The sequence below is a fragment of the Panicum virgatum genome, chromosome 9K (genome assembly GCF_016808335.1).
Source record: "Panicum virgatum strain AP13 chromosome 9K, P.virgatum_v5, whole genome shotgun sequence".
Lineage (NCBI taxonomy): Eukaryota > Viridiplantae > Streptophyta > Magnoliopsida > Poales > Poaceae > Panicum > Panicum virgatum.
The window spans coordinates 13,277,387-13,304,390 of record NC_053144.1 but is presented as its reverse complement, the minus strand read 5'-3'; the positions used below and the strand labels follow the sequence as shown (position 1 = coordinate 13,304,390).

Here is a 27,004-nt window from a genome sequence, read left to right as displayed (position 1 = left end):
CCCCTTCTGGTTTCAAATAGAGCAATCCACTGATAAAAGGTCACGTAATGTCAAATTCAAGGCAACTAATTTGCAAGCTTACATGTGAAATGACTTGAAATCATACCGTTGTACATCTCTGTAATGGTAAAGGTTATATAACAGTTCCCCCGATAAAAAGAGACGATGTTCCCAGTGAAAATGGCTAAAGTGGTAGCCTTGATATGCACTTCTGCTACTTTCAAAGATTTTTTTTTTGAGGGGTCAACGGAGGGGGAGAGGGCCCCCCACCTGATTCATTCATTTAATATTTAGTCTTTAATGACCAGATAGTAGTAGACATTACATTTGTGGTATGGGCTTACATTGCCAAAGAAAATAAAGAGCACCAATGGGCAGCAATATTTCTCTCGCCGCACGGCAGGCGGCAGCTCCACAGTCGAGCTTCGTTCTTGCACGCTTGCAGTGTCTGCCGCAGCGACATGCTTTCTTGACGGAAGGTGATCCCGTTCCTTCTCTTCCAGAGATGCCAACAACATAATAGGACGAATGTGTCAAAGTGGCTGCCCGCAATGGAAGCTGGGCGGGGCAGTTGATGAATGTCACGAGCCTCGAAGTCATCTGGAATGTCAAACCCAAGGGATCTCCAAAAAGAAGCCGCAAAGGAACAGTGGCTACTTTCGAAGATTAAATCAACAACGCGATGTACTTATTTAAAAAACGCATAATGTACGGCAAGGACACCCCCTGAGCGGCAGTATATGACACTTGAAAATTTTGAAGAACACCTAATAAAACAATCACGAGGAACTACTAATCTGCAAGCACTAATGTCGAGGATCGAACGAGCCGAAACCAAACAGAAAAGATAAAGAGAGGGTCTAAGCTCAACGTAGTAATCTTAGGAAGAGAAGGAGAGCAAACCAAACAAAAAGAGAGCAAATAAGCAAGAGGCCAAAAGTCCTCACCTCTACCCCATGGCAGGCTATTTACAGGGAGAAAGAAGTGGTGGTCGTTTATGTTTATTGCATTGGTGGGGTTGAATATTACAAGAAAATTCTTAAGATTTACAAACAAGTCCCTAAGACTTACAAACAGATCTCTGGATGTCATAACTAAGTCTAGACCTCACAAACAGATCCTTAGACCTCTATTTTGGGCCTCTTTTGTACACAAAGGTGTGCTTTGCCCCTTGCAAATCTAAGTCGCACCCCCAACTAACATTAAAGTAGGAACAGCAGAAGCAACGATAAATCCATACCATTACTTTGTTGAATTCAGTCACAAGTGTACACGGTAGCACTGCATGTTACAGAACCGCCCATGAAGTACAAAAAATTTGCACAACAGTCAATATGCTGTCAGAGATGACATTTCTGTACAGGACTGGAATGGGCATCCCCATTCAGACGGTAGGGAATGTACATATATCATGATTCATGAATAGATACAATTCAACATCCTTACCAACTAACCAAAAAAACAGATAAACAGATAATACTAACATGGTATCTCCAGCGATACCAGTCTGTATATGCTGCCACCAGTATTCGTCATTATCCTTTTGAAGGGGCTGATGGCTTTATATCATCCTAGCAACAAATAGATTGCCTCTGCCCAAGCACCCACTGTGAGTACCATTCATCTTCGCTCCACTTTTCATCTTCATGATTCTATGTCACCTGATCATTTTCGTTTCGAGGTGGATCGGTGTAATCTTGACCATGATCACGGACATCTCTGAACATAGAGAAGAAAGAAACTATGCCATCAGAAGCACCCCCTCCTAACAACCACAACAGAAGGGAGCCAAATGGATTCAAGGAGCCCGAGCCTGCAGGGGCGTTTCCAGCTTGCTGAGGGTTTTGCTCTTGATATTGGAGAGCACTGTTGGCTGCTGGCTCAGCAATTCCATTCTGTTGACCCTCTTGCTGGTTCCTGGTAGACTCATCCTGAACCAATAGGGCATCTGCTTCACGATCAGCACCAAGGCCATCATTTATAGTGCCAGGGTCCCTCACATTTACCCTAGCAATGTGTAAGGTAGATGCGTAGATGGTTGAGGTAGCAATCTGGACACCTGTCTGCTGGTGAATGTGAGCTCGACTCCGAATGAATCTCTGGAGAGCTGGCACCTGAAGCACCATAAATCAACATGAAGTAAACACATTGAGAGGCCAGGACTTCTCGGAGCTAATGAAACCAATGCGTAGTATATGCGCACTATCTATCTCACTAGTGAATCAACCAATATTGGGAGAACTTTCCGATTTATTACATTAAAGTTATGACAAGCAGTGCATACAAAAAATGCTCAGAAGCTAAAATAGCTGAGTGATACTAAACTTCAAAACATCTAATAGTAATCAATGATTATTTGCCAAAAAAATGCGAGCAGGATATTACATCGAAATATAGTAGAAACAAGCATTGGATAAAGAAGAATGAGAAATACACTCACAAAAATAAGATATTAACTTACCTCAAACCGGTTCCAAAAATATAAAATCAGATGCTGCATAAATGCGGCCGTAGCAGAGAAAGCCAGATATGAGAAGCCTGGCAGAGAACACATTAATTTTAAAAGTCATAGAGCGGTAGAAATGCTGCCATTAGTTAATCAGTAGTTCAGTAAAAAAAAGGACACCCGTTGAACTTACCATAAGTATATGAGAAGAAGTAGATATGGAAAACCAGGAAATACAGCAAGAAAAAGCGTGGAAAGAACTGCATCGATATAGATGTCCGAACACTGCAAAATGAGAAAATAAGGATACAAAATAAGTACATAAGATAACTAGCTTCAAAAGTCTGTCCTGCACCAGATAAGTTCTGCTAAATGCATGCATGCTATGTGCCTTGCACCATTTCCACAAACCAAAGTGATCACTTTTTAGCTTTCTCTACCATGACATTGTTTTTTAATTGCTCTCTCAACAGTTCTACTGAGCAAAAAACCTAATTTACTCCCCAAAAGTCCCACAAGTCACAACAGGTGTGGAGTAATAATAAAAATTCCAGAAATACCACAACATAAAACATTACCTGATCATTGTGAATAGCTCACATAACCATACAAGAGTCAAAACAAGAAATGCAAGCAATTGATCATCGTAGAACTCAAATAGAAAAAAGAGGATCCCAATCATAATCTACAAATATCAAAACAAAACAATGAGTGAGTTATGTAGAAGTTTGGTGAATCCTGCAGAAGTGCAGAGAATACATTTTCACCACAAACTTCAAATATTTCAAAACACCAAAGGATATTTCCCATTACCGGCACAAAGACCAATGATTCGATGACGTGCACGAATATCAACTGAAAAGTGGGCAATTGATGGCGTGCATGGTGTTGAAGCTGCACTGAAAATTTCAAGGAAGAACAGCGCACTAGGTGAATTAAATAAAATATTTAAGCGCAAAGCAATCCAGGTCGAAACCTACAGAAAGGAACACAAACCTGTGAACCTAAGCATGCGGGATTGCGTCTCTCTCAGAGTAAATGAAACAGACATGGTGGTTGTGAAAAAGACAAAGAGTGACATTAGAAGGACACCACATTTTGTCACAAAGTAATCTGCAAACACCAAAGTTGCAATGCATCAGGTTTGATGCTAGAGGCAGATAGGAGTCATGTATGTTATCGCAACAAAAAAAAAGGCAAACCAAAAGGCTTCAACAAAACTAAGGGCTTTTCGGTTCTGTATTTTTCATATGTAAAAGTTCATTGCAATTTAGCATTTGGAATGTATAAAGCTCTGACACATCATTTAGGAAATACTCATGGGTTAAGTCAACATATTGAGAAAACAAAGTTAACTATACAAACCTCCAAATCTTGTAGGACCTTGTGGTTCGTGCCCATAACTGAGATCATAGAGCTCTTTTGTCTGAAAGTTGTATAGATAGCCTGCACAACGTACCAAAGAACAAAAGATTAATGAAAGAGGGGTTGTAATGCAAATAGTTACACGAAGTAAATAAAAAAAAACTGTTGTTCAACATGCTTCCGAGAAAGTTGAATGTCCTTTTACTTTTGTTGTCATGAACCAAGCCTGGAACTACTCTAATGATTATTAATTAAGGTTGGAACATGCATAACATGATCAGAAGCATACCATGACCAGGAGAATTCACCAAGCTGTTTGTAAGTATAGTATCATAGCCAACAAGGCTGTTTATCAAAAGCTGCTGCCACCTGAAAAGGGAAAAAGTAGAAAATTTTGGCATTCTAATTGCAGACAATCCAATTGGATAGTATAAGTACAACATAGACAAAGAAATGTCTTTCTCCCATGTTACACAAACTCACACAATTAACAGATTATGAGAATACAGAAATTTTCATGTTTGCAATGCTATAGGAATTATTAACGAAGTGCTCATTGAAATATGGCACTACCGCACTTGTTCAAGATTAATGTTGCCAAAGACCTCATTAAACTCAAGATGGAAAAAAATAGTTGCACAAATTGTTAACCAACCATATTTGTAAAATTTGTTAGCTTGATACTACATGGAATCTAAGTAGCAAACTGGCATGAACAAATATGTGCACAAGTGGAAACATTTAGACAGGTATGTTTCCTAGAGAAGGTCATTAATACTCTTAAAATACAATATGCAGTGTGCTTGCATATAAATACGAAGGGCCATCTCCCAAAATCTATGTCAGATCAAAGTTTTCAGCATATGAGAAGGTGTTAGATACACTAGCAACCCTTGTCATTAAAAAGCTTGCAAACAGGGAGGGTTCGAGAAAGACTGAAAAATAACCTGTTTCCGAAGCAAGGATTTCGAGCAGAAATTGTGATATTGATTGTTCGAACACCATGACGAATTTTAGCACCTTCTGAAAGCAAGAAATATCCCTGCAGAAAATAAATAAACATGTGAGGAAGCTCCTAAAATGAATATTTTTCAACATATAATGCTAGTAAATGCATATACAAACATAAAGGAACAACAAATTAGTCATTTAATCCTATTAACAACTCAAGGCTTGCATGCAGTTAATTCAAGAGACTACATGTCATCAGTTAAACCTTTCTTGCTAAAATTGTCTGATTGTGAATGCTACTACTTTTCAAATCCTCATTCCCCAGGTGAATATGTCACTCTAATAAGGTCGAAGATCTTTTACTGTCTTAAATTAACTCTCTTTTACTCTTGCCAAATTAAAAGATTGCAACACATGTGCGGTGAAGGGAGTTCGCCAACAAATTTCCATGTTAGTGCTCTCATGTCCTGTGACTGTGAGTAGTTGGAATGCCAAGGTGCAGTCTGAAAGCAGAGTGGCTGCTGAGAGTGCATTAGAACAGTTTGGTGAGCTCGCAGGCCAGTAATAGCCTGCCCCTTCACTAACATGTTGAGACTTGAGACAACTTGAGTTGTTGTGGCTTGGAAAGGCGAGTGGCAGATCAGAGAGCAAGAAGGTCAACAGTGAAGGCATGTAGCTTCCATCGGTATCCAGTGTTCCATCTCATCACTGGAGACCGCAGTGGTGTTGGTGGAGGTTGCATTATGAGCTCGCTAGAGAAGAGCGCACTAAAGTAGTAGTGAGGGACACTAGACAGTGCCTAAGTTTATAATGATAAGTGAACAAAGGAACAGCAAGGATACTTTCTGAAATTTAGCAGAAAATGTCCTCATAATGGAACTTCACAATGAAGATGTCAAGAAGCAGTGGCATATTCAAAGTTAGCAGATATTTTACGTCATTTTTACCAGCTGAGGATAGACTAGTTGAATACACTATTTCCTCACTGAAGAGTGGCCTAAAAGTTTCAAATATGTAAAATAAAAGGTTTCTATTCATTTTGTTCTACGAAGAATCTGACCAAGTTCATCACCAAAAAAAAAAATTAAAGCAGACAGTGGACAGGTGATATCAATATGCCACGAAGAATCTGACCTTCTCCACGCCATATAAATAGGTAGGTTCAAATGCTTTACTCCTCCTCTCAAACCACTGCACTGTAACAAACAAAATAAGCTAACAAGAAGTTAGGGAAAATTAGTGCTGGAGTTTGCAGGTAACAAGGTTAATAAGATTCATGCAAACACCATTCTAGGACGAGGCATCATAGAATATGACCAAATTTTATGACAAACATTACCTATCGTCGAAAGTAGATGATCCATGCTTGGTAGTTGAAGATCCTTAATGATATGGAGGAAGTCATTCCAATTTGATCTGACCTGTCATTCAAATGAACAAGAGAATATCCTAGGGAATAAAATACATGAATGTTTGACTAATTAGGCAACAGATAAAACCACAACACAGATCACGAACAAGCAAACACATAAACGAAAAAGATATGGTACCACACCACTTATGGAACACAGCAGGAACAAAAATCATTATGAGCATCTTTTCTTAACCTGAATATTGATTCATACTATTACAGTATTGATCCAACAAATATCAACAATACACTGCTAATCCCACTAACTTGATCCTTCCGAAACACTTCTCAAAAAGCAAGATGTAAGCCTAACAAACACCTAGGAACTAATTCTTTTTTCCTAAAAGGGAACATATAGCAGCTTTTTGGCTGCACCAGAAACGATCCACCTAGGACCAACAAAAGGACTTTCTTGAAGGGAATTAAACAAGGCGGCAGTTTCAAAAATCCTGGTCAAACTTCTTACCATTAATTGGAGGGTATTTTCTGCAAGTTGCTTTATGTTCCTCCAGAATGACACAGCACGAACATACCATTTTCTGAACAAATATGTTACTGCTGCTTTAAACGACTCCTTAGCAGATAAAGGGTAGTGTACAGAACCATCTCCAGCTGCATTCAAATCTGGTATGCCTGGAATAGTCGTGGTAACAGTTGTGTCAGCTGTGTTCTCTGATTGAGGCTCAAATTCTTTGTCTCCCTTCCAAGTTCTAAACATTAGCTTACTCCTCCTAGCTCCAGGGCCAACCCAGGTTGACCAAAACTTAGATGCCAAAATGTTGAACTTATCACCATTAACCTCTAAAATTTTCTCAGCTGAACGTCCCAGGTTCTGTAGATCCATGATGTAAGAAGCACCTCTGCTGGCCCATAGTCCCCCACTGATAATCTACAACTCATAACATGGGCAATGTTTACAGTTGACACAGGAAATAGGAAGCATCAAAGAAAAGGAAGGATAAAACATGCATAACGGAATTTACAGAGTTGCAAAAAACTCAAGAACGAATGAAAAGAGCAACACAGCATCAACACATACCTTGATTTGGACAAGTTGTGCTTCTCCAAATTCAATTCCAGAAAACTCACTTGAGCAGCCAGGCTTTGCATGCAAAAGACAATTTAGAGGTGAGAATCTACAAATAAACACTGGAATGGAAACACATATGTGAGGTACAAAATCAAATAGTATTAGCCCATCATATAGGGTTTTGTTCTTTCCTTTCCTTTCCTTTCCTTTCCTTTTCCTACAGAGATGCTTTCTTTTTCTTCAAATCTAGATTGTTGTGTTACAAATCTCCAGCCCGTGAACTTTCTGTTTCTAGCCAGTTGATATGTGTAATCACCAGGAAAGTGAAATCATGCCGAGTTGTCCTGGGAATATTCCCATTCTGGGAGCACAGAAACAGTCTGTGTACCCACCTTGTCAAAACATTTCTCTTGTACCTGCCTTGTCAAAACCTTTCTCAAGTAGCATACAACATTCCTCGATCACGTTACTCAACACCATGGACACGGGAACTTAGTGACTATGACTATTCAAATTACAGTGAGCCTTCTTTTATATGTACAGATACAGATGTATAGACATATTATTTAGATGAATAGGGCATATTTGCATGGAATTGCCTGGTCCGATGTGCTATATGCATGTAGGCATCTCATAGACCATCGAATTATTTATTTTCTGCTCAATCCCATGCATCACTGACAGACTAGATCGATCAGATTAGCTAAATTCAACCAAGCAGCAACTCAATGAAATCAACAACCGAAAGATGCATTGACATGATGAGTGTGAGGCATGAATAGAACAGAACATAAGCATGTCCAGATTACAAATGTCAATAATGAACAGAACAGGAATGGAACACTATGTATACACATCAAGTGATTAGTTAACTTATTTTTTTCCTCGTAGTTCAAACTAAATACCACTGCAAGGAATCGCAGAGGATTGGCAAAAGTTCCTCACATTACACCAGCAAAATAATGAGCAAGCAGCAATGGTACTTCTGTTTCCACAATTTACATCACACTACAATTTTACCGAAACTAGCACGAATCTCCCACCCAAAACCCGGTGATTGCTCACCGACAGAAGAAGCCCTCAACAGGCGCCATATGCGGCCCCAATCAATGACACAAGTGGCAGCGGAAGCAGCAGGCAGGAGCAATAGAAAGGGCAGGCAGCTAGGCGGGCCATTCCAGGAGAGCGGGGCCGCGGCTCACCTGCTGAACGAAGTTGGTGTGCATGACGACGAGCAGGCAGAAGAGCGCGACGGCGCCGGCGAGGTAGAGGTACTCGAGCGCGAGGCGGATCCGCGGGGTGAGCAGCTGGGACAGCATCCCCGACAGGCGCGCGTGCACCCGCAGGAACGTCTGCTCCGGATCCATCCCCCCGCCGCCCCGCCGCCGGCCACCTCCAAACCCTAAGCAGGGCCGCGCCCCCCTCCACCTCCGCGCTCCGCCTGCACCTACCCCTACCCCTCGAAGGACGGAAGCTTCGATTCGATTGGGATTAGGGATTATTCGGGGCTGGAAGCCGGAGCGGATCGAGGGAAAGCGGCCGCCCGCCCGCCCGCTAAAATTCGGTGCTGGGGAATTCGGGCTTCGGCGATTTGAATTTGTCCGGGGGGCAGTGCGCATCAGCGCATGCGATTGATGTGCGTGCGAGTTTAATACGTTTTGCTTTCGCTCCCCACTGCTTTGCGTCGCCTGCGTGCCAGTACCGGGGGCGGGCGCTTTCTTGGGGAATGGGCCAAGGCGTGTGTGCAGGCGGCGGGGCGCACGCAGCAATTTTTCTTTCCGGCCGCCGGCACGGTGGTTCGGTTGGCTGGTTGTGGTTGGTTTGGGTCTGGAATCTGGCTGGTGGATAGCGCCGTATCGTATGGCTGGCGCCGAGCGAGCGGATGAGGATGCCAGGTTTTATTGTGCCGTCTTGTCGTTCGGTAAACCCTTATATAAACAGTAAAGACCAATGTTGACAGTTTAAGGCTCAAATTTGAACCTATTTTTTGCTTGAAATTTACGAGAGAGGTAGAGAGCCTGCCTAGTAATTCAAATTTGAGCCCAGGGTAGTGTGTTCAAGTTTAATATAAATTTCGTATCTGCAGCTTTGAGGGCCCTTTGGGAGGGCTCCGGCCTCCGACTTCGGCTCCTTTAGCAACTTGTGCTGGAGCCCTGCCAAACGGTACGATTTTTATGGATTACGTGGCGGAGGGAGGAGTGTGGGCAACATAGAAGTGCAGCCATGGTAAGTGAGTGTGCGAGAAAAATTTTCTTTGGATCCAAGAGGATAACTTTCCATAAAATGTACATGGTTCGGTCTCCTTGAAGAACAAATTAAAATTTGGGTTTCTCTTGTTCCAAAGGCGGCTACACTTTTTGTGAAACAAAAAGCACGGACAGAGAGTTCCCTTTCAGAAGCAACAACAAACCTCAAATTTTTCTTCAAAAATCCATAATCCAGAACCTTGGATCATTGTCATTCGCAGGCAGGCAGAAGAAGGGCAAGTATGTGCGAGCGTGGAAAGCTAGCAACGACAAGCCACCACCATGGGCTTTTGTTGTTAGCTTCCCCAGTTGTACTTTGGACCCGTGGCCCGTGGCTTTGGGTCTATTTGGAAGCATTCCACTCTCAAAATATAGTCGCTCCACTCGTCCACCACTTGTAGCCTGTCCGGACGCACCACCGATGGCCGCGAGCAAGGTCGCCGCAGCACATTGTCACCGCGATCGTGTATTGTGGATCAAAAGCAAATGTCTTGCTCGTTTACTTGGTCCTTTGTCAGCGGTCACTTCCCATGAATCAAAAGCAAATGTCTTGCTCGTTTACTTGGTCCTTTGTCAGCTGTCACCTCCCATGAATCAAAGCAAATGTGGGGGTGTTTAGTTCCTAAAAAAGTTTTCACAGTACCTGTCACATCAAATTTTCGAACACATATATGAAGCATTAAATGTAGTTAAAAAATAATTAATTACACAGTTTAATTGATTAGAACGAGATGAATCTTTTAAGTCTAATTAGTCCATAATTGAACATTAACTGTCAAATAATAACGAAACATACTACAGTACCAAAATCCAAACTTTCTCACCACTCTACCTCTTCTTCATTTCCTTGGTCCTTCGTCAGGTCAGCTTCAGCTGTCATCTCCCACGAATCGTCCTTCGTCAGGTCAGCTTCAGCTGTCATCTCCCACGAATCAATATCACCGTCAACTTTACCCTTGGCCATGTGTTGGTTAGGGGGTGAAAAAAAATTTATGAAAACTTTTAGCAGTTTTGACCCCTAATTAGAGATACTAAATGAAGTCTAATTACCGAATCACCTCCAAAACTACAGTACTGTAGTATTTTACTGTAGCTAATGAGGTCTTTAACCGTATGGCTAGGGAATTATTAGGCTCGGTTACTGTAGCATCACTGTAGCCAATCATGATGAAATTTGGTTTATTAGATTTATCTCGAAAAATTACACCCATTCATAAAAAAATTTCGCAAATAAACTTCGTTTAGTACTTCACGCACGCATTCGTATTTTTGTGAAAAAGTTTCATCATGTAAACCAAACACGGCCCTTAGCTACTCCAGCGACACTCACACTCTTGAGAATTGTTGAGTCTTTTAAGTTGGAACTCGATCACTACTCCTATGGCCAAATTTTTGTTCTACACTAAGCCCCGTTAAGGGTTAAAGGTAGTATATATTTAGGAAAGAAGCGTAGGAACAAACGAAACGATCCGTGGTTCTGGTTCGTATTACCAGATGACATCCGCTCAGTACCTCAGTGCGAGAACACGCCTACACTACTGCGAAAACTGTGACAAACGGAAGCAGCACTTGGTTAACACTGACAGTGCACCTGAAAACTCCTAGCCTCTCCCCGCTACGGTGAACGGGGGGCTACGATGTTGCACCACACTGCCTATTTGTAGTCAGAAGATGCTACAACAGAATGAGCACTACTGCTGTTTCCACTTTCCAGGGAGCCCGACGCGCGCGCTCCTCCACTTTCCTGAAGTCGATGCATGATTTTTGAAACATCAATTGGATTGGGCCCTGATTTTTGCAGATATATAGTACCACTGCTGCTTATCAGTTTCAAACGATATGTTCATGGAGCTAGCCTCCAATTCAATGAATGAGCACAGGGCGTAGAGGTAGGTGCAGCTGGAAAGGAATCTTCATCAGCCGGCCCATGGATGGATGCAAGTTGAAGGGCATTAGCATGTCACTAGGCCGCTGTTTCCCTTCTTCAGCTTGTTTTTATCTCGAGAATACGCAGGAGAGTTGTGTATCATTGCATTAAGAAGAGAAAATGGTAACTGTTTTTCAGACGTTTAGAATGCACAATGTATTTTCCTTAATTTACAAGTTCAGAATCTTCGTTCAGATGCGTAATCTTATCAAGCCCAAGTATAGTGACACGGTAATGCAGAGATTAGCATCAACTGATGCGAGCAACAGTTAGCTTCATCACTTCATCAAATAACAAGGCGACAGAAAGAGCAGGTGCTCCGCCCGGCCGTACCGCTCGCGCCAACGCGCTCCACGGCTGGGAGCACCTCGTCGGACTAGCTGCCGGGAGGAGATCACCATTGCTCGATCGCCTGGTTCTCGCTTAGCTGTTTTCAGACGAGGAATGCATTCTTCTCGACCTCTTCCTCTGCAATGCGATGCGAGGTGGGGACTCCCCGGCCATGGACATGGCACCGAGAGGGATACGAGTCGCGTTGCAGGGTACGAGATCAGCACCAACAAAAGTCTGCAGCAAATCCCACAAAATAAGCTTGTGCTCAGTCAGTGCCGGTCAGCTTGTGGACAACTGAATGTCATGCCATCGTCCTTTGATACAATGGAGCTGAATGCCTATACGCCCTCGCACTTTTAGAAATTGATATAAACATGAACCTTCATGACCAAATGCTGCCCAACATCAACCAAAAATAAATGCACCACGAGTCGCCATTCCTCTTCTCGACTGAGTTGCTATCAAGCCCCAATAAATACAAAATACAAAAAGAGACTGTGTCCAAAGATGTTTGGGTCTTATGGGCAAGAGCAGAGCAAGGGGCACAGGTAGTGGTCACAACGAGAAGCGACATACACCAAATTCTTTCCCACAACATATCAACTGAAGCTTGAAATCAAATACATAAGCACAATTGTCAGGAAAACAGTTTGTGCTAAGCAACTCGCAAACAACATGACTCCCATGCAGCAGGGCAGAATTTATTAACTGAAACTTTAGTTGGAACATCGCATCACCGTCAGCTGCAAGTTGTAGTGAACTCAATGAGAAGAAGACGATGACGATGATGCCTGCACAGAATAATAAGAAAAATCCATGAGTTCCCAGATAGCCAAAAGGACTCTTCATTCTTCTTTTCTTTAATCAGACGATTCAGACCCGTAGAGTAGACACACTGTAAGCAAATGACTCTTTTTTCTCTCCCAATTTTGGATTAAATTGCCACAACTAGAAGCCTAGAAAAGTATACATGAGTTTACTGCTACATAGTATAAATTCTCAAACATGCACAATTTAAGCAAAACAGCAAGTAGAGACAGCTGATAATATCAGGGAATTATTAGTCACTCCCCATGCAAGATCATGATGTATTGCAGGTCCATTTCATCAGAAGGAAAACAAGAATGCTTATACAGCGGATAATGAATTAAGTTGATCAATTAGCTCAAAATAAAATTGTTGACAAGAGGAAATATTAACTAGTTGCTACCTCTAAGCTAAGTACACTATAGTTCGTGAAGTGGTAGTTTTACCAATTGTTGGGGGTGCGCCTTAAGTTTGTAGGGGATAAGCACACCCTTGTGTACAAAAGAGACCCGAATTAGTGGTCTAAGGGCTTGTTTATGAGGTCTAGGGACTTAGTTGCAGCATCTAGGGACCTGTTTGTAAATCTCAAGGACCCTCTTGTAATATTCGACCCCACCAATGGAATAAGTATAAACAACCACCTCCTTCTCCCTATAAATAGCCCCTATGGGGAGGAGGTGGGGGGACTCTTGGCCTCTTGCTTATTTGCTCACTTGGCTTGCTCTCTCCTCACTCTATCTCATCTCTTGTCTGTTCGGGGGAAAAACCCCAACATCAGTAAAGAAAGCTATAAGCAAACACAGCAAAGAAAGACATGAACAATATAAGCAAACACATCAATAAAAACACCTGATACTATATAGGAAATATCATCCCCCCCCCCCCCAACACCAAAATGCAAGATCATCATGTAGTGCAGATTCATCTCAAAAGGAAAAAAGAAAGCATGTTCACAACAACGCAGAATGAACTAAGCTAATCAACAAGCTCAGCAAGAATTAGTTGACAAGTAGAAATATAAACTAGTTGGTACCTCTAAATGAGACACACTATAGTTCATGAAGTGATAGCCTTGCCAACTGAAATATCCTATAATGACGGCATTAAAATAATTATGCAGTCGCAGCACATGATAGGAGTGTTTTTATCACTGCCAGTCACAAACTTAGATATGCAGCAACATATATTTTCGCAGCCAAGCATAATTTCTTCCGATCTGGTTACCAAATTCTAGGAACTATAATATATCAAAAAAATTATGAAAAGAAACCTGATGGCAGTAGAAATAAAAACTATCGAATGCAACATTGCAAATAAGTGTGAATTCAGAGTACTCAATCAACAACACCTTTTTTCAGATTCATTAACAAAACGAGCAAAAGCATATTGCTAAGTGAAGACAAGGAATCAGATGCTAATACCTCATGTTCATGTCCATGTCCATGTCCATGAGAGTGATCATCATGCCCATCCCAAGGATGGCGCAAGCCCTGAAAGAATTGCACTTATTTAACTTGTATTCAAGAAACAGATACAGTGTAGAGCAGAAGTTGACAAAAATAAAAGAGAATATTACCAAGAGCACAGCACCGTCCTGCTTAGCCCTGTAGAAAACCCAAAACCTACAGACAGAAAAATTGGTTATGCTTGTGAGTTGTGACTCGTGAAAATATGCCCAAACTATGCTGTTAGAATATTTGGTGCTTAAACTCAGAAGTCTAAAGATATCTGAGATAATTCATTATACTTGTATACTCTTAATATTTCAGGAAAATTTACAGCATTAAGAATATGAAGCTCCAGCTACAAAAGAAAGACAACTTTCAGGCTGGTTAATGAACCTATGCCCAAAGAAAGGGCAAAGCTGGCTTACATGCACAACAGAACTTCAGACTTCAATATCATGCCGCATACATTTCTGCATACCATGCTTATGAAATCATGGCTTTTGTTTGTAACTTGATACAGAATAGATGTGTGGTGATTGAAATGGGATTGTTCAAGTACTTGTACTTACTAGCTAGTTACCATGTTACGAAATTTCCATAACATGTTTACTGCAGTAGCCGTTTTCAAACCCAACTCCCCAAATGTTCAAAATTAAATATTCATCCTGTAGACATAATTGTGAACCAGGGAACATGCTTTGTTTAACTGGCAAGGGATGTAAAACAACAGAACAATCAAATGACTTGAATCGATCTTGTTTGCTGTAAAAATGAAACAACAGTTGAAGCATCGATGCCCAAACTCTTGCAAAGAAAAACAAGAAAAATACAGGTATAAAGCCATCGAATGATGTTAGAAAGTTCTCATCAAAGCACCAAAAGCCTAAGAAAGCATAAAAAGTCGGCTTCGCCCTTACTAATTGGGCAACGATGGTTCTGGTAAGCACAGCTGTCAGTGATGATCACTAGAGCAATCACAGCCCCCGGATGCTGCAATCGGTGGGCAGCCCTAACGAGACGAGATGAGTTAATAAGGCAGACACACAGCTCCATTTCCAGATCCCCAAGTCGGGTTTTTGCTACAGGTGTGGGCAGGAAATGGATCGAGACCGCGTCTAACCCCTTGTAATCCCAAGGTCCTCACGATCCGCGCACGAACAAATGTCATAAAAAATTGTCCCCAACGTTTCCCGATCTACCCGAGGCCCACCCGCGAAGACGAACCCCGCCGCGGCGTTCCATCCAGTAGATGAGTGCCGGGAGTCACCGGCGGCGGCATCCAGACAGCCTTGAATCAGCGGGGGGGCCGGGGCAACCACCGGATCGAAGGAGAATGAGGGATCGGGCGGATGCGGAGAGGGAAATGGGGACGAGCGGGGCGGGTGTACCACATGACGGCGCAGAGGCCCTTGCCGGCGACGGTGTGCCAGCGCTTGTTGTGCGGGATGGTGTAGCCCTTGTAGGTGGTGCCGCCGTGCGCGCCGCCGCCGCCCATCGCCGCCGCCGCGGCCGGTTCTCGCCTCGCCTCGTTCAGTCGTCGGCGTGCTTGTGGTGCGCGTCGTCTGTGGGGTGGGCACTGGGCAGGCTTCTGGATCCGCCACCCATTTCGCTTCGCTGGTTGCTGGGCTCTTGGGCCTCTTGAATTTTTGTGGAAAGAAGATGAAAAGCCCATAGTCCCTATTGGGCCGCCGGGAGCAATTAAAGTTACTGGAATCGGCTAAACAGTACATCTTTCGGAACATATTTTTGTTTTCCACCTTCCAGTGAGATTCGTGCTAAATATTATATCCGTCGCCTCACCCAAAACCTTAGCCCAACCCCGTCCCTACCTCCACCATTCGCGCTGGCAGCGCGCGCCGCCCCTGCAACCTTGCCGCGCCGCCGCCGGCCCTGGTGAGGGACGGGAGAGGTGGAGTGAGCAGCTGCCTGCGAGATCGCGGGCGGTCGGGGTGGTGGTCGAGGCCAGCAACAAGTTAGGGTTCTGGAGTTGCTAGAATTCGGAAGCTCCAATGGTCACTGGCGTTAGAAGAGAAAGTCGGGGAGGAATCGACATGGACTGTGGTGTGTGGGCGGGCGACGCCAGCCGGGGTGGTGGCTGCCAGCGGCTGGGCCAAGTCCCGAGCGGGTGCGGTTATTCATCAACAGAAGTGATGGTTCTACGACCCATCGCCTGCATGTATTGGCGCATCGAGATAATATTTTGGGCCGGCCCACTAAATAGAAGAATCTTTAGACAAAACTAATGATGTCATCCACATGCATACAAATCCAAAATTTAAAAAGCTATAACTCTTAAACTGAGCATCCAAATTAAATTTGGATTGCACCGTTATCTTTTTAAGGACAAGATCTTCAAAACAAGACTACACTTGCCTATATTTGCACGATATTTTTTAAAAGCATTTTTAAAATACTAAATATTAATTAAAAAACTAGGAACAAATATTTTAAGAACACAAACAGATAATTATTTTCTACAAACAAAAAAAATTAAACATAACGAACAAATAATAATGTACAACGAATAAAATATTACATAACACGAACATTTAACTGTATGGGATATATAATGAAAAATGAATACCGCGAACAAATGGATCAACACCACGGAACAATTTAATCTACAAAATGAATAAATAATTTGGCATAGAGAACAAATTAGGTACGCGTGAACAAATATTTTATAAAAAGATAAATACATCTATATTCAATATGAATCATTTCACACATAAAATAATATTTTTATAAGCATATATACACATGCTAAAACAAGTTAGCGTATAAAAAAATAGAACAAATTATTTCACACGCCTATTTATAAATCTGCAATACAAAGAAATGAATGTGCATATTAAAAAAGTACTAAAGTAATAGCAATTTAGAATGAATAAAGGAGAAAGTGTAACGGAAGGGGAGAATAGGTGGAACGAAATGAAACTAGTAACGAAAGAAAAAAGTGTAGAAAAGAAAACAAAATTAGAAATAGAAGGCGTGACTTGCTGGCAGTGTGGAGCCGTGGATTGCGGCAGCAGCCTGCAGCCTGCAACACATCGAGGCTGTGTTTAGATGAGGTGAAAAGGGGGAGAAAAAGTCGCATTAGTCACTGTAGTACACTGTAACACTTTTCGTTTGTTTGAGGTAAATATTGTCCTAACATGACCTAACTAGGCTCAAAAGATTCGTCTCGCAACGTACATCAAAACTATGCAATTAGTTTTTTTTATTTAACTACATTTAGTACTCCATATATGAGTTATTTGCTATATTTAATATTTCGATGTGATAGGAGATGTGATGGATGTGATGGAAAGTTTGGAAATTTGGTGGGAACTAAACACACCCCGAGTGGCAGTAGCCTTGAAGCGTGTGGACAACGAGGTCTGGTAGCCTGCACATGGAGTGACAGCAACATACTCTATCGAGATCCTCAAACTGATCTAGAGCTGCAATAAATAAAACAAAAACAACGTGCAACAACAGAACAGAATGTTCTAATAGGCCGAATTTATGCTACATATGCTTCAGGCGATGGATCGATAATCGATAATATGTAGAGCATGCGATATATAGCCTCCACAGTCCCGAGCGGGGGTATATGCCCGTTTGGTTTTGTAGCGATATATAGCCTCCACAGTCCCGAGCGGGGGTATATGCCCGTTTGGTTTTGTAGCGCGTTAGTGAGTAGTGACACTTTAACCGTTTATTACGGTGTCAAACAAAATCAGTTTACAAAACCAACTCCAGAACTCCCGCGCTAGTGACCTTGAAAAATCTAATGAGGCTTTTGACCGAGGCCTTTGACCGCGCGATCAGAGGATGGTACTGTAGTATCACTGTAGCAAATCATCATTTAATTACCGTCATTAGATTCGTCGCGAAAAATTACACCCATTCCTAAAAAGATTTTGCAAATAGAATTTATTCAGTCCTTCATGCGGAAAAAATTCTAGCGCGCATCCAAACAAACAAGACCATGCTATCGGAGAGGGAAGGGGTGGCGGAGGAGGCAACGGGGGTGGAAGCCGTCATTGGCCTTGGTGGGCTGGAAAGCCCGTTCCAACAGGTCTTTGGGCAGTTGGTACATCATGCCTTTTTTCTCTCTCTCCCCCACCCCCCCTCTTTTTTGGGTCAAGCAAAAGAAGGCGAAAAGAGGAAGAGGAAGGTGATGATTTTGGAACGAAGATGTCAGTCATGAGAACCTTTTTCAGGCACAAGAACACGTAGGACAAGTCTTCCCCGCTTAGTAATAAACTAGAGTTGCAGGCTGCAGCTGCTCTCCTATCTTGCATATATCACAAGTCAAATGTATAGGAGAAAGTACAAAAACATATTCCCACTACTCCACTACCTTATACGGTTGCTGCCTACAGCTACTGCCTGTTGCTGACTACAGTGCATGGCCAAAAGAACAGAGGACCTCTACTTGCTCCACACAAGAGAAAAGCAAGAGCAAGGCTAATTATCCATCACTCACTGTGTAAATCATTCTTGCCAGATTAAGACCACTTCAGTTATCTCACTCCAATGCTATAAGTCCAAGTACCATGGAACTCAACAAGGAGCTACAAGTGCTCCAACCAAATAGTCTAAATTCAGAACAAGATGACCCAAAATGCTTCTAAAACCTAAAAGAGAGATTACGTTGCATGCTGCCTTTGTTTGAGTATTACCATAGAAAGACACTATTGATTTCTCATGATGCACGTTCAGAGGAAAACATAAGATAACAGGCAACTTGGACAGTGAGCGAACTATACCCTGCCCTCAGACAATTAGAAACAACTTGCATGTTATGGCAGGTTTTCAGCCAGCACCATGGATCTTGACCACTATACTGCTGCTCTAGATTCTGTCAAGACCTGTAGAAAGAGACAATCAATATATTATCAAGCTGATCCAATGAACTGAATAGAACATTTTTCACAGCTAACTATTAAGAGCAAGAAGCATTTAGAAAAGGTGGGAATACTACGAATCTTCTGAAATATTCAACCTATGTATCTTTAGCAAATCATACTAGCCTTTTGGGACCGACTTAGATGCGGAAATAACATTTAACCATATCAAGTTGCATGTTAGGCTCTACCAATGATTGTTGTGAGGGCCAGTAACTCTACAAAAACTAAGTACAACTCACTCGTGTCTGTCTTTTATGAATAGATGCATGTCTATAAATATATGCATAAGGTACTATGCATGCATATATTCTTCAAAGAGAGAGAAAAAAAAGACACCAGTAAACCATGTAACCAATAAGTGATCTTTTTTATGTCTAACACACAAGCTCCCCTGAGGTGAGCACTCCTTGCATTGACATTAGAGCCTTTGAGATACAGTATACCCCCCTTTGACACGTAATTCAAAAAAAACAATTACAAAGCAAAAAGGAAATGTCATATCAATCGAGAACTAAATGGTGAATGAAGTAACATTTGCACCGGTGGCGAATTTGTAAAAGTCCTTACTTGTCCTTTCCACTACACGCTTCCGCAATATTCATTGCGTCTTTTGGCTATGAATTCCATCAATTGCCTTCCCCCAACATTTGGAGGCATAGTCATCGGTGAGGCCTGGAACATCGTTCTTGAAAGGATGCACATATTTCTGCAAAAAAATCTTGTCACCCATTGAGGCAGTGAAATAGTAGTCCGGCTCACCCTTGAGCAGACCCTTCTCCCTGAGAACTTTGAGCAAGCAATGCCGGGGCAACAACCGTCGCTCAACACTATACATGAGCAGCACTGGTCTTCGCACAATATAGGATACCTCAAGACCGACATCCTTCATCAAGAAATCCACATTTCCCTGAATCTTTTGCTCGGAAAAGCCCAGAACGAGAGGCTGCTTCCTCACAACCGCCAGCACATCATCCTTTGAGAACCCAAGGTTGTGTAACAGCTGTATTCTCCTGCCAACAACCTTCCTGTCCATAAAAGCGACCACAGCAAGCGCGCGGCGGAACATTCTGGAGCCACGCTCGACGCCCAACTCCTCCGCTCGCTGGACAGTCTCCTTGAGAAGTTCCGGTTTCATGGTGAAGATCCGACTGGTGTAGAGATTGGTGCCAGCAATCTCAGAGATGTCCTGGCCGCATTGCCGGAGGAAGGCAACGTTGGGCCTGGCAACCTTGTCCAGATCCATGCTGAGAAGGCCGGAGCACGACCTGAGGACCTTCAGGAGCTTGTCGAAGGACCCGATCTCGGCGAGCCAGAACTCGAGATTGCTGCGGAGGAACCTGTTGCGGAAGGAGTTGGGGACGAGGGGAACGAGGCGCGCGATCTGGTCCCGCGACAGGCCGAGGTCGTGCAGGTCGGCAACGCGCCGGGCCAGGGTCTGCTCCACGTCGGCGCAGAGGAAGAAAGGGTCCATGACGACGACCCTGGTGACGTCGGCGGCGGGCATGCGGAGGGTGCTCTCGAGGTAGGCAAGCACGGCGTCGGGCTTGGCTCGGGAAGGGAGGTGGGAGATCTTGGCGGCGGCCTTGAACGCCTGCGCCTGGGTGAGGCCGCAGCGGGAGACGAGGTAGTCCTCCGCCGCGAAGGAGCCGGACGAGAAAGCGGCGGCGGCGCTGGGAGGGGCGTGCGAGGAGGCGGGGAGGCGGGATGGCGAGCGGAGGATGCGGGAGAGGGCCGCTCGCAGGTGTGGGACCACCATGGCGTTTAGGCGGCAGTGGCGGCGGCCGGCGGCCGGCGGAGGAAGAGGGTTTGGGGCTTCGCTTCCGAGCTCAGCTCTTGCAGGGGCTCCTAGCGAAATGTAACGCCGCGCTTAATCACAAACAACGGGCCTGAGTTGTCCAAAATCCGTAGGCCCAAAAGAATACGGCCCACACAAAGCCCAATCAGAATCCGAATTCTTTTATGTTCTTATTTTCAAAATTTAAAGACCCCCATCCGAAAGTTTGCAAAAAAGTATGCAGTTGTTGTCATCAATGACTTACTATCGCTATGACTTATGACCTCCACCAAACTCCAAAAAGTGTTTAAAAGATATATTCCAAAAGACAGTTGCACATGCGCCACTATGGAACATAAATAAAACCACGCCAGACTATTTTGTTATTAATACATTTTAGAAACCAAGCCAACTCCATCCACTTGCTATTCCACCCAAATCAACCCAAACTACTTGCTCTTTACTCCCAAAGCAAACGAAACCTATGTTTCAACCTAAATCTTCAAGCCTGCTTCGAACTACTACGTCAAATTCTCTGCAACTAGTTTTAATATATGAGTAACAAGTGAACGAGGCACGAAATAGCTATGCAAAGGCAAGATTGGCATCAATAGCAATGATCGCAAAAAGGCCGGACCAGGATGATCACGGGAGGGAGCAGGCATTGGCAGCCGGTGCTGCAGTGCTGCTTGCACACTACCAGAAAAATGAGCATTCGTCCAACACGTTGGAAATTTATCGGATAGAAATTTCTGATCCTTGAAGGCCATTTAGTATTGGTCGGCCGATTGATCACACCACAGGAAGCAGGAGAGAAGAGCTAGGAACAACGGAGGATGTACTCCCCATGGCCGTCGTGGATCGATGGGATTTGTTTTTTTTTCTTGAATACGCGCGCAGCGTATTATTGTATTAAGATGAGGAAAAAATTGTTACAGTGTTCAGTTACAATTCAAATGGAATGGACTCCAGATGGACACAAGCAGGCAAGCCAGCTGAACATAACCCGAAAGATAAACTCTCAAATGAACTACTCACATCCCGCACAACCTAAACGACTGGCTTTAAGCTTAGCCCTCAATCAATACTCCAGCCCACGGAGGGAGAGCTCTTGCTCTTGTTCTTCAACATCGGAAACATGTCCTGCAATGCGTCCATGTAATGCGGCAGAGGTTCGCGAAAGAAATTCTCCGCCGCTTGCTCCGCCGAAGCCACCAAGAGCAGAAGCGCGCCAACCTCACCGAGTCGGCGCATCAGAAGCAAGAGCAACACCGCGGCCGGCTTACAGTGCCCTACGTACTCGGCCGTAAACACTACAGTAGCATGCTCATGTGATCCCCAAACCCCAAAAGGAGGAACGAAGAATCATCGTTGGCAGGCTGCCTTCCACGTACGTCGCTACTGCGTTCTCCTAATAGCACATGACGCTACATGACAGCCTCCTCAGTCAGCTTAGAGCTCACCATGACCGTCAGAGAAGAGCACCATGCAGTGCAGTGCAGGGTTTGTGCTTGTGAGTGACGATGGTGAATCATGCGCATCCGTCCAAAGCCACAAACATATATTTGCATCGTGAGATCGGCCGGCACATTGGTCAGCAAGGAAATTCATTGGTGCATGCCTCCATCACTGCGCTGGTGAAGCGCACACCTATCCCTAGCATACTTTCTTGCATTGGTTCGTGCAGCCTTGGATCATCTTCAGCCACAGGTTTTCTGTTCTGTTTCTCTCTTCGATTATCTTAAACAACTAACTCTTCATCACAATTCAAGCATGCAACCGCACGCCCCCCCCCCCCCCCCCCACACAAAAAAAAATGTGGCGGCCGGCGAATCATCGATGGAATCTTAGGAGCTAGAGGTTGCGTCCGACGGAATTCAAACCCGAGGCCGTTACTCCAAAATTAGAGCAGCTAGCCACCCGGGTCCTCCTCCCGCTTCCCAAACTACTTACAAGCGAGCGTGCCAACATGTGGTCTGATCTGACTATCTGAGCTCCTCGCCGCCGGCGCGCGCACGGCAAAACGGCCGGCCATATATATATATATATATATATATCAGGGCTAATCCCTATCTTGGGTATGGAATAGGCTATTCCATACCCGAGCCAACTCACGCACGGTCGGGTTTTCTCCCCCCCCCCCCCCTCCCCGCCCACGTCTCGGTCAGTTGGAGAAGCTTTGGTTTTTTTTCTCCTCCAGCCTTCGCAGGACTGGTTTTCCATCGAGAGCCGGGTTTTCACATGTTTTTTTTCCCTGGTTGGTCTGGTCCAGGAGACGTGTGAACCACCTGTTTTTTTAATCGTTAGGTGCTTAGGTGTGCGAGCACAGGTTAGAAGCTAATTTGGAGGACCGGGGTCTACTACATACGCATACGTGTGGAAGATGTCAAGGAGTACATCAGTTTTTTTTTAGATGAGCACATCAGTTTTGCGATGAATACGAATATACTTCCAAGCACTTGATAAACAGCGAGTTTTTATGATTGACAATCAATATGTTCGTACATTAACATACAGAATAAAATACATCTGTTCCATGCGTGCTCCATATTCTTTATTGCCCTCTAGTGATTGATACAAAGTAACTCTCAACTGTTTGTATCTGGGATAAACCTTCGAAACCCCTTCTTGACTCAACGGTAGTATCACCACCATTGAAGTACCCAACAATGTCCTAGCCTCACATGGTCAGGCCCGAAATGTGCCACTTCACCCGACCACAGCAGATGGAGCAGATGGAGACGGTCCCAGTCGGCAGCCACCTTGCGGCAAGCACGCCGAAGACGATGTCACGTGCAGGTGCAGCAAGCCCCAATTGCCGGTAACTCATCCACGCTTGGCCGCACCATGTCCCTAGGGATCCTTGAACCAATTTTCCATGTTCTCGAAAAACAATCAGTATCCATCTAACACGAAAACCATCAGTATCCAAAATGCAAATCAATATGGACAAATCCATCGTTTGAAAACAAATAGGAAAAACTAGTGAAGCACGAAACCTAAAATATTTGAAGCCAAAATAGCTTATCAGAGATATTCATATGTGTGACTATAAATCTTTGATTATATACAGTCTAGCATAGAATTTAGTTTCTCATCGCAAATATTAACCTATATGCACATGCAGTGTTGATCTTGATCATTTTTTAGACACATAGGACCAGTACTCTGTTGTTCCTATTGTCGATCATTTTTCATCATGGCCATATTTGTGTTTAACAACTAAACCAGGGATAGTACCCTTTAAGACCAATCCAATAATAAGACCAAAAAAATAACTATGATGGACAAAGCTGCTTGTGAGAGGATACGCTCATAGAAAATTAAATACAAATCTTTACTATCTGCAAATCGACATTGTGTCAGTGTCTGGTGTGACACGCACAAGAACAGGGAATAAATGTTGGTGTGTATATATCAACCAGAATACCCAAATCAACAAATGATAATAGAATTTGTACAGAAATTTAAACATGTGCATATGCAGTAGTACTAGTGTATTATTAGTTGATCAAATAAAACCATCCCAATTTAAAACCTATTACAGAAAAATGGGTGGATTATGATAGATCAGTAAGTTTTCTGACAAAAGAAATGCGCGCTCTTATATTGACCTGAACCTCATGGTCCAGACATTCAGATGATCAGAAGGTAAATTACCAAAGCATTCATGGAAATCAATTGTCCTCTCCAGTCACTGATCTGCATGCACCACATCAGCTCTCTCTGGTATCTGCAGAATCACACGTAGTAATATTAACAAGTAAAATATATAAGTATTTCTTGAAGAATCCCCAACTTACAAAGAGCAATTCAAGTTTGACTTGGATGAAGATTCTCCATTTATTACGTTGAAACTTGCAACCTTTGAAAGCAAATATATCCAGGCAATGTTGAATTTTCTAGAACTAAATGTGTGCGCATTGCATCTCTGAACCACCACACACTGGTGGACCAAACAAGGCTCATATTGCTAAACTGACTAAGATGCATCGTACCTCAAAATACTGGATGTGAGACTGCACAGTTACAGCAGGAACTGGCAATTGGTTCACGAGAAAGATGGGAATGAGATACAGGCTAATCCACTAATGCCCAAATACAATTGCAGTTATCTCCCTTGACCTGATGAACTGGCAATGCCTACATTAGCTGCAGAGTTTGATAGTGCAAACTGCTTCTGCCCAGATTTTAATTGTCATCTCCTGTCACTGATCTGCATGCACCACATCAGCTCTCTTTTAACACTGAAGTTGATCTGATGCTCCTCCTAGTCCTACAAGACATAGTCGGACGAGGTGCCAACAATCTCGACAACATCATAGGATTGACCTGATGAACTGGCAATGCCTCCATTAGCTGCAGAGTTTAACAGTGCAAACTGCTTGTGCCCAGATTTTAATTATTTTTCCTTTCGTCACCTGGCAGAACGTTGAACACCAAAGATCAGAGTAATCAGAGGTCCAAGGATGAAACGAAGACAGCGCTTCTGTGCTTGGTTCTTCCTATAGGGAAAGAAGAAAGAGCATAAAGTGGGGCTTGTCAGCATAAGGTTACCCATGCATGTACTGTAATGTCTAAACTCTAAACAAAATACATGATAAATACTTCTGCAGTGATGTTGCTGTAAGCATAGTCACACGACCCACCTCAATGGCCTGAGTTTAGCAGATTTTTCAGCTCATCAGCAATCACCCAATAGCAAAATTTGTATTGTTTTTGAAAAGTAGAAGAGACATGCTATTAGAATATGTAATTTGTAGGCATAAAGATACTATGACGGTACTACAAGAAAAAATTCTGAAGATCGAAATTGAACATGGCAAAATCAGTCGTTGAGGGATCAAATGGGGAACATGGAAAAGAATCACGCTACTACGAGAAAGCAACAATCTAGGGCCAACACTGCTCTAATACATTCACATATCATTGGTACTAACGCAGGGGATCAATCAAAATCAACAGATCGTACAGGAGAAGAATAGAAGGCACCTTGTGCTTGGGGGTGAATTAGAGCTCACTAATCTGATGAAATCCATGGTGCAGGGGAGGGAGAGGAAGCTGCCTCTACCAATGAAGAATGCCGCAAATGCCCATCAGATAATCTGCAAACTTGAAGAAAACAGGATTATATGCCTAAGCGTGCATATAACTGAAAGCTGAATCTGTAAGATAAATTTTGGATTGAGCATTAGTGCAAGATAAATCGCTATCAAACTGAAATATATAAGCTACAACAACTATTTATTCAATGATTCAGTTTGATTTTTCAGCCTGCAAATAAAGGGCTTCAACATCGTGGTTACTTGGACAGGATAAGTCATTCATCCTGTCCCATTCGTTGCTGTTGCCTATTAGCTTATTTGCAGTTATTTATGACTATGGAGTTTAGTTCAAGCAGCAGTTTATGAAAAAGCCAGCGCTGCGAACATATGGCCAGCGACAGGCAACAAATTCCATTATCGGTATTTACCATCATATGCTTAAAAAATTCTAGCGATTCTGCGTATTGTAATTATATAGTTCATGAACTATAATTTCAACCAGCAGTTCCAACGAGAGAAAAAACTCTAGATCAGAATTCAGGTCACATGATGCAGACAAGGACAAATTACATCAGAATTGAGGAAAAATACCAAGGGCAGCATATGTTCAATCTATCCATTCATACAACTGTGCAGGAAATGCAAGCGCCGTATCTGCAACTACTAATACACCGGGAGGGAGGCACAGGACATGTTCTTACCGTGGGAGTGCTGGTGCGGCGCTATCGAGCTGAGACACTTCCTCTCATTGAAGGTGCAGTGCAGGCAGGTCAGTAATGGCTCCTCTCATCGCAGCAGATGGAAGAAAGGAGGGGGCGGCACCGGACGTGAGGAACCCTGACGGAAGGAGGATCTGTTCAGCGGGTCAGAGGAGGATCTCCTTGGGGTGACGGCGACGGGAGGATGGGCTCGCGGAACGGGGTCTGGATGAGGGAGCACCGTCGGAGGAGGGGTGTGGCGTCGACCCCTTCCCCACGCCGCCGTGGCCACCTCTGCCGGCGGGGGAGGAGGAGGGGGCGGGGAGACTGCGGGCGCCTGGTCATCCCACGTGTCCGCGGCGGCGGCGGCGGCGGTGCAAGATACGACCGCCAGGGTGGTGCGGACGGGAGCTGGGCGGTTGTGCGTGGCTCCGGCTCCTGCTGCTGCTTCCTCCCACCAATCGGATGTCTCTCGACGCGACGCCGACATCGGTAGCGCCGGCGGTGGGGCCGCCGCTGCCGACGGGGGAGGAGGCGGGGAGGCTGCGGGCGCCTCGCCGTCTCGCGCGTCCGCGGCCGCAGGGGAGTGCAGACGCGAGCTGGGCAGTTTTTTTTATGAGGGGAG

The 27,004-nt window shown here is 43.8% G+C and overlaps 3 protein-coding genes across 4 annotated transcripts; all 3 read right to left on the bottom strand.

Annotated features, from left to right (window-relative positions):
- Positions 1–1,229: 1,229 nt before the first annotated feature.
- On the bottom strand, positions 1,230–8,944 carry LOC120650170 (membralin-like protein At1g60995). 2 transcript variants are annotated; one of them, XM_039927193.1, is made up of 15 exons: positions 8,406–8,941; positions 7,213–7,275; positions 6,900–7,062; positions 6,640–6,806; positions 6,102–6,183; positions 5,897–5,958; positions 4,759–4,853; positions 4,101–4,180; positions 3,812–3,892; positions 3,443–3,559; positions 3,260–3,345; positions 3,025–3,131; positions 2,640–2,731; positions 2,462–2,538; positions 1,230–2,114 (listed from the first exon to the last, which is right to left on the bottom strand). In XM_039927193.1, exons 1-15 carry the CDS (start codon positions 8,820–8,822, stop codon positions 1,653–1,655), a joined length of 2,151 nt encoding a protein of 716 aa, XP_039783127.1. In that variant the 5' UTR covers positions 8,823–8,941; the 3' UTR covers positions 1,230–1,652. The 2 variants fall into 2 exon arrangements, with proteins under 2 accessions (XP_039783127.1, XP_039783129.1); XM_039927195.1 differs by having other exon boundaries at positions 6,640–7,062; positions 8,406–8,944.
- Positions 8,945–12,123: 3,179 nt separating this feature from the next.
- On the bottom strand, positions 12,124–15,552 carry LOC120650169 (NADH dehydrogenase [ubiquinone] 1 beta subcomplex subunit 2-like). The gene is made up of 4 exons (XM_039927192.1): positions 15,353–15,552; positions 14,093–14,138; positions 13,938–14,006; positions 12,124–12,500 (listed from the first exon to the last, which is right to left on the bottom strand). The coding sequence occupies exons 1-4, from the start codon at positions 15,457–15,459 to the stop codon at positions 12,471–12,473; spliced, it is 252 nt and encodes an 83-aa protein (XP_039783126.1). The 5' UTR covers positions 15,460–15,552; the 3' UTR covers positions 12,124–12,470.
- A 2,677-nt stretch (positions 15,553–18,229) lies between these two features.
- Positions 18,230–20,706, bottom strand: LOC120650168 (transcription termination factor MTERF8, chloroplastic-like). The gene is made up of 2 exons (XM_039927191.1): positions 19,430–20,706; positions 18,230–18,823 (listed from the first exon to the last, which is right to left on the bottom strand). The coding sequence occupies exon 1, from the start codon at positions 20,616–20,618 to the stop codon at positions 19,461–19,463; it is 1,158 nt and encodes a 385-aa protein (XP_039783125.1). The 5' UTR covers positions 20,619–20,706; the 3' UTR covers positions 18,230–18,823; positions 19,430–19,460.
- Positions 20,707–27,004: the final 6,298 nt, after the last annotated feature.

Excerpts from the sequence above, each read along its gene's own strand:
- LOC120650169 (XM_039927192.1), bottom strand. The coding sequence starts at position 15,459 with ATGGGCGGCGGCGGCGCGCACGGCGGCACCACCTACAAGGGCTACACC. Across the intron at positions 14,007-14,092 it reads AGGACGGTGCTGTGCTCTTG|GGCTTGCGCCATCCTTGGGA; the intron begins GTAATATTCTCT and ends CAATTCTTTCAG. Across the intron at positions 12,501-13,937 it reads GACATGGACATGAACATGAG|GCATCATCGTCATCGTCTTC; the intron begins GTATTAGCATCT and ends TATTCTGTGCAG.
- LOC120650168 (XM_039927191.1), bottom strand. The coding sequence starts at position 20,618 with ATGGTGGTCCCACACCTGCGAGCGGCCCTCTCCCGCATCCTCCGCTCG.
- LOC120650170 (XM_039927195.1), bottom strand. The coding sequence starts at position 8,822 with ATGCGCACTGCCCCCCGGACAAATTCAAATCGCCGAAGCCCGAATTCC. Across the intron at positions 3,893-4,100 it reads GGTGAATTCTCCTGGTCATG|GCTATCTATACAACTTTCAG; the intron begins GTATGCTTCTGA and ends TACGTTGTGCAG. Across the intron at positions 3,132-3,259 it reads AATCATTGGTCTTTGTGCCG|ATTATGATTGGGATCCTCTT; the intron begins GTAATGGGAAAT and ends TGATATTTGTAG.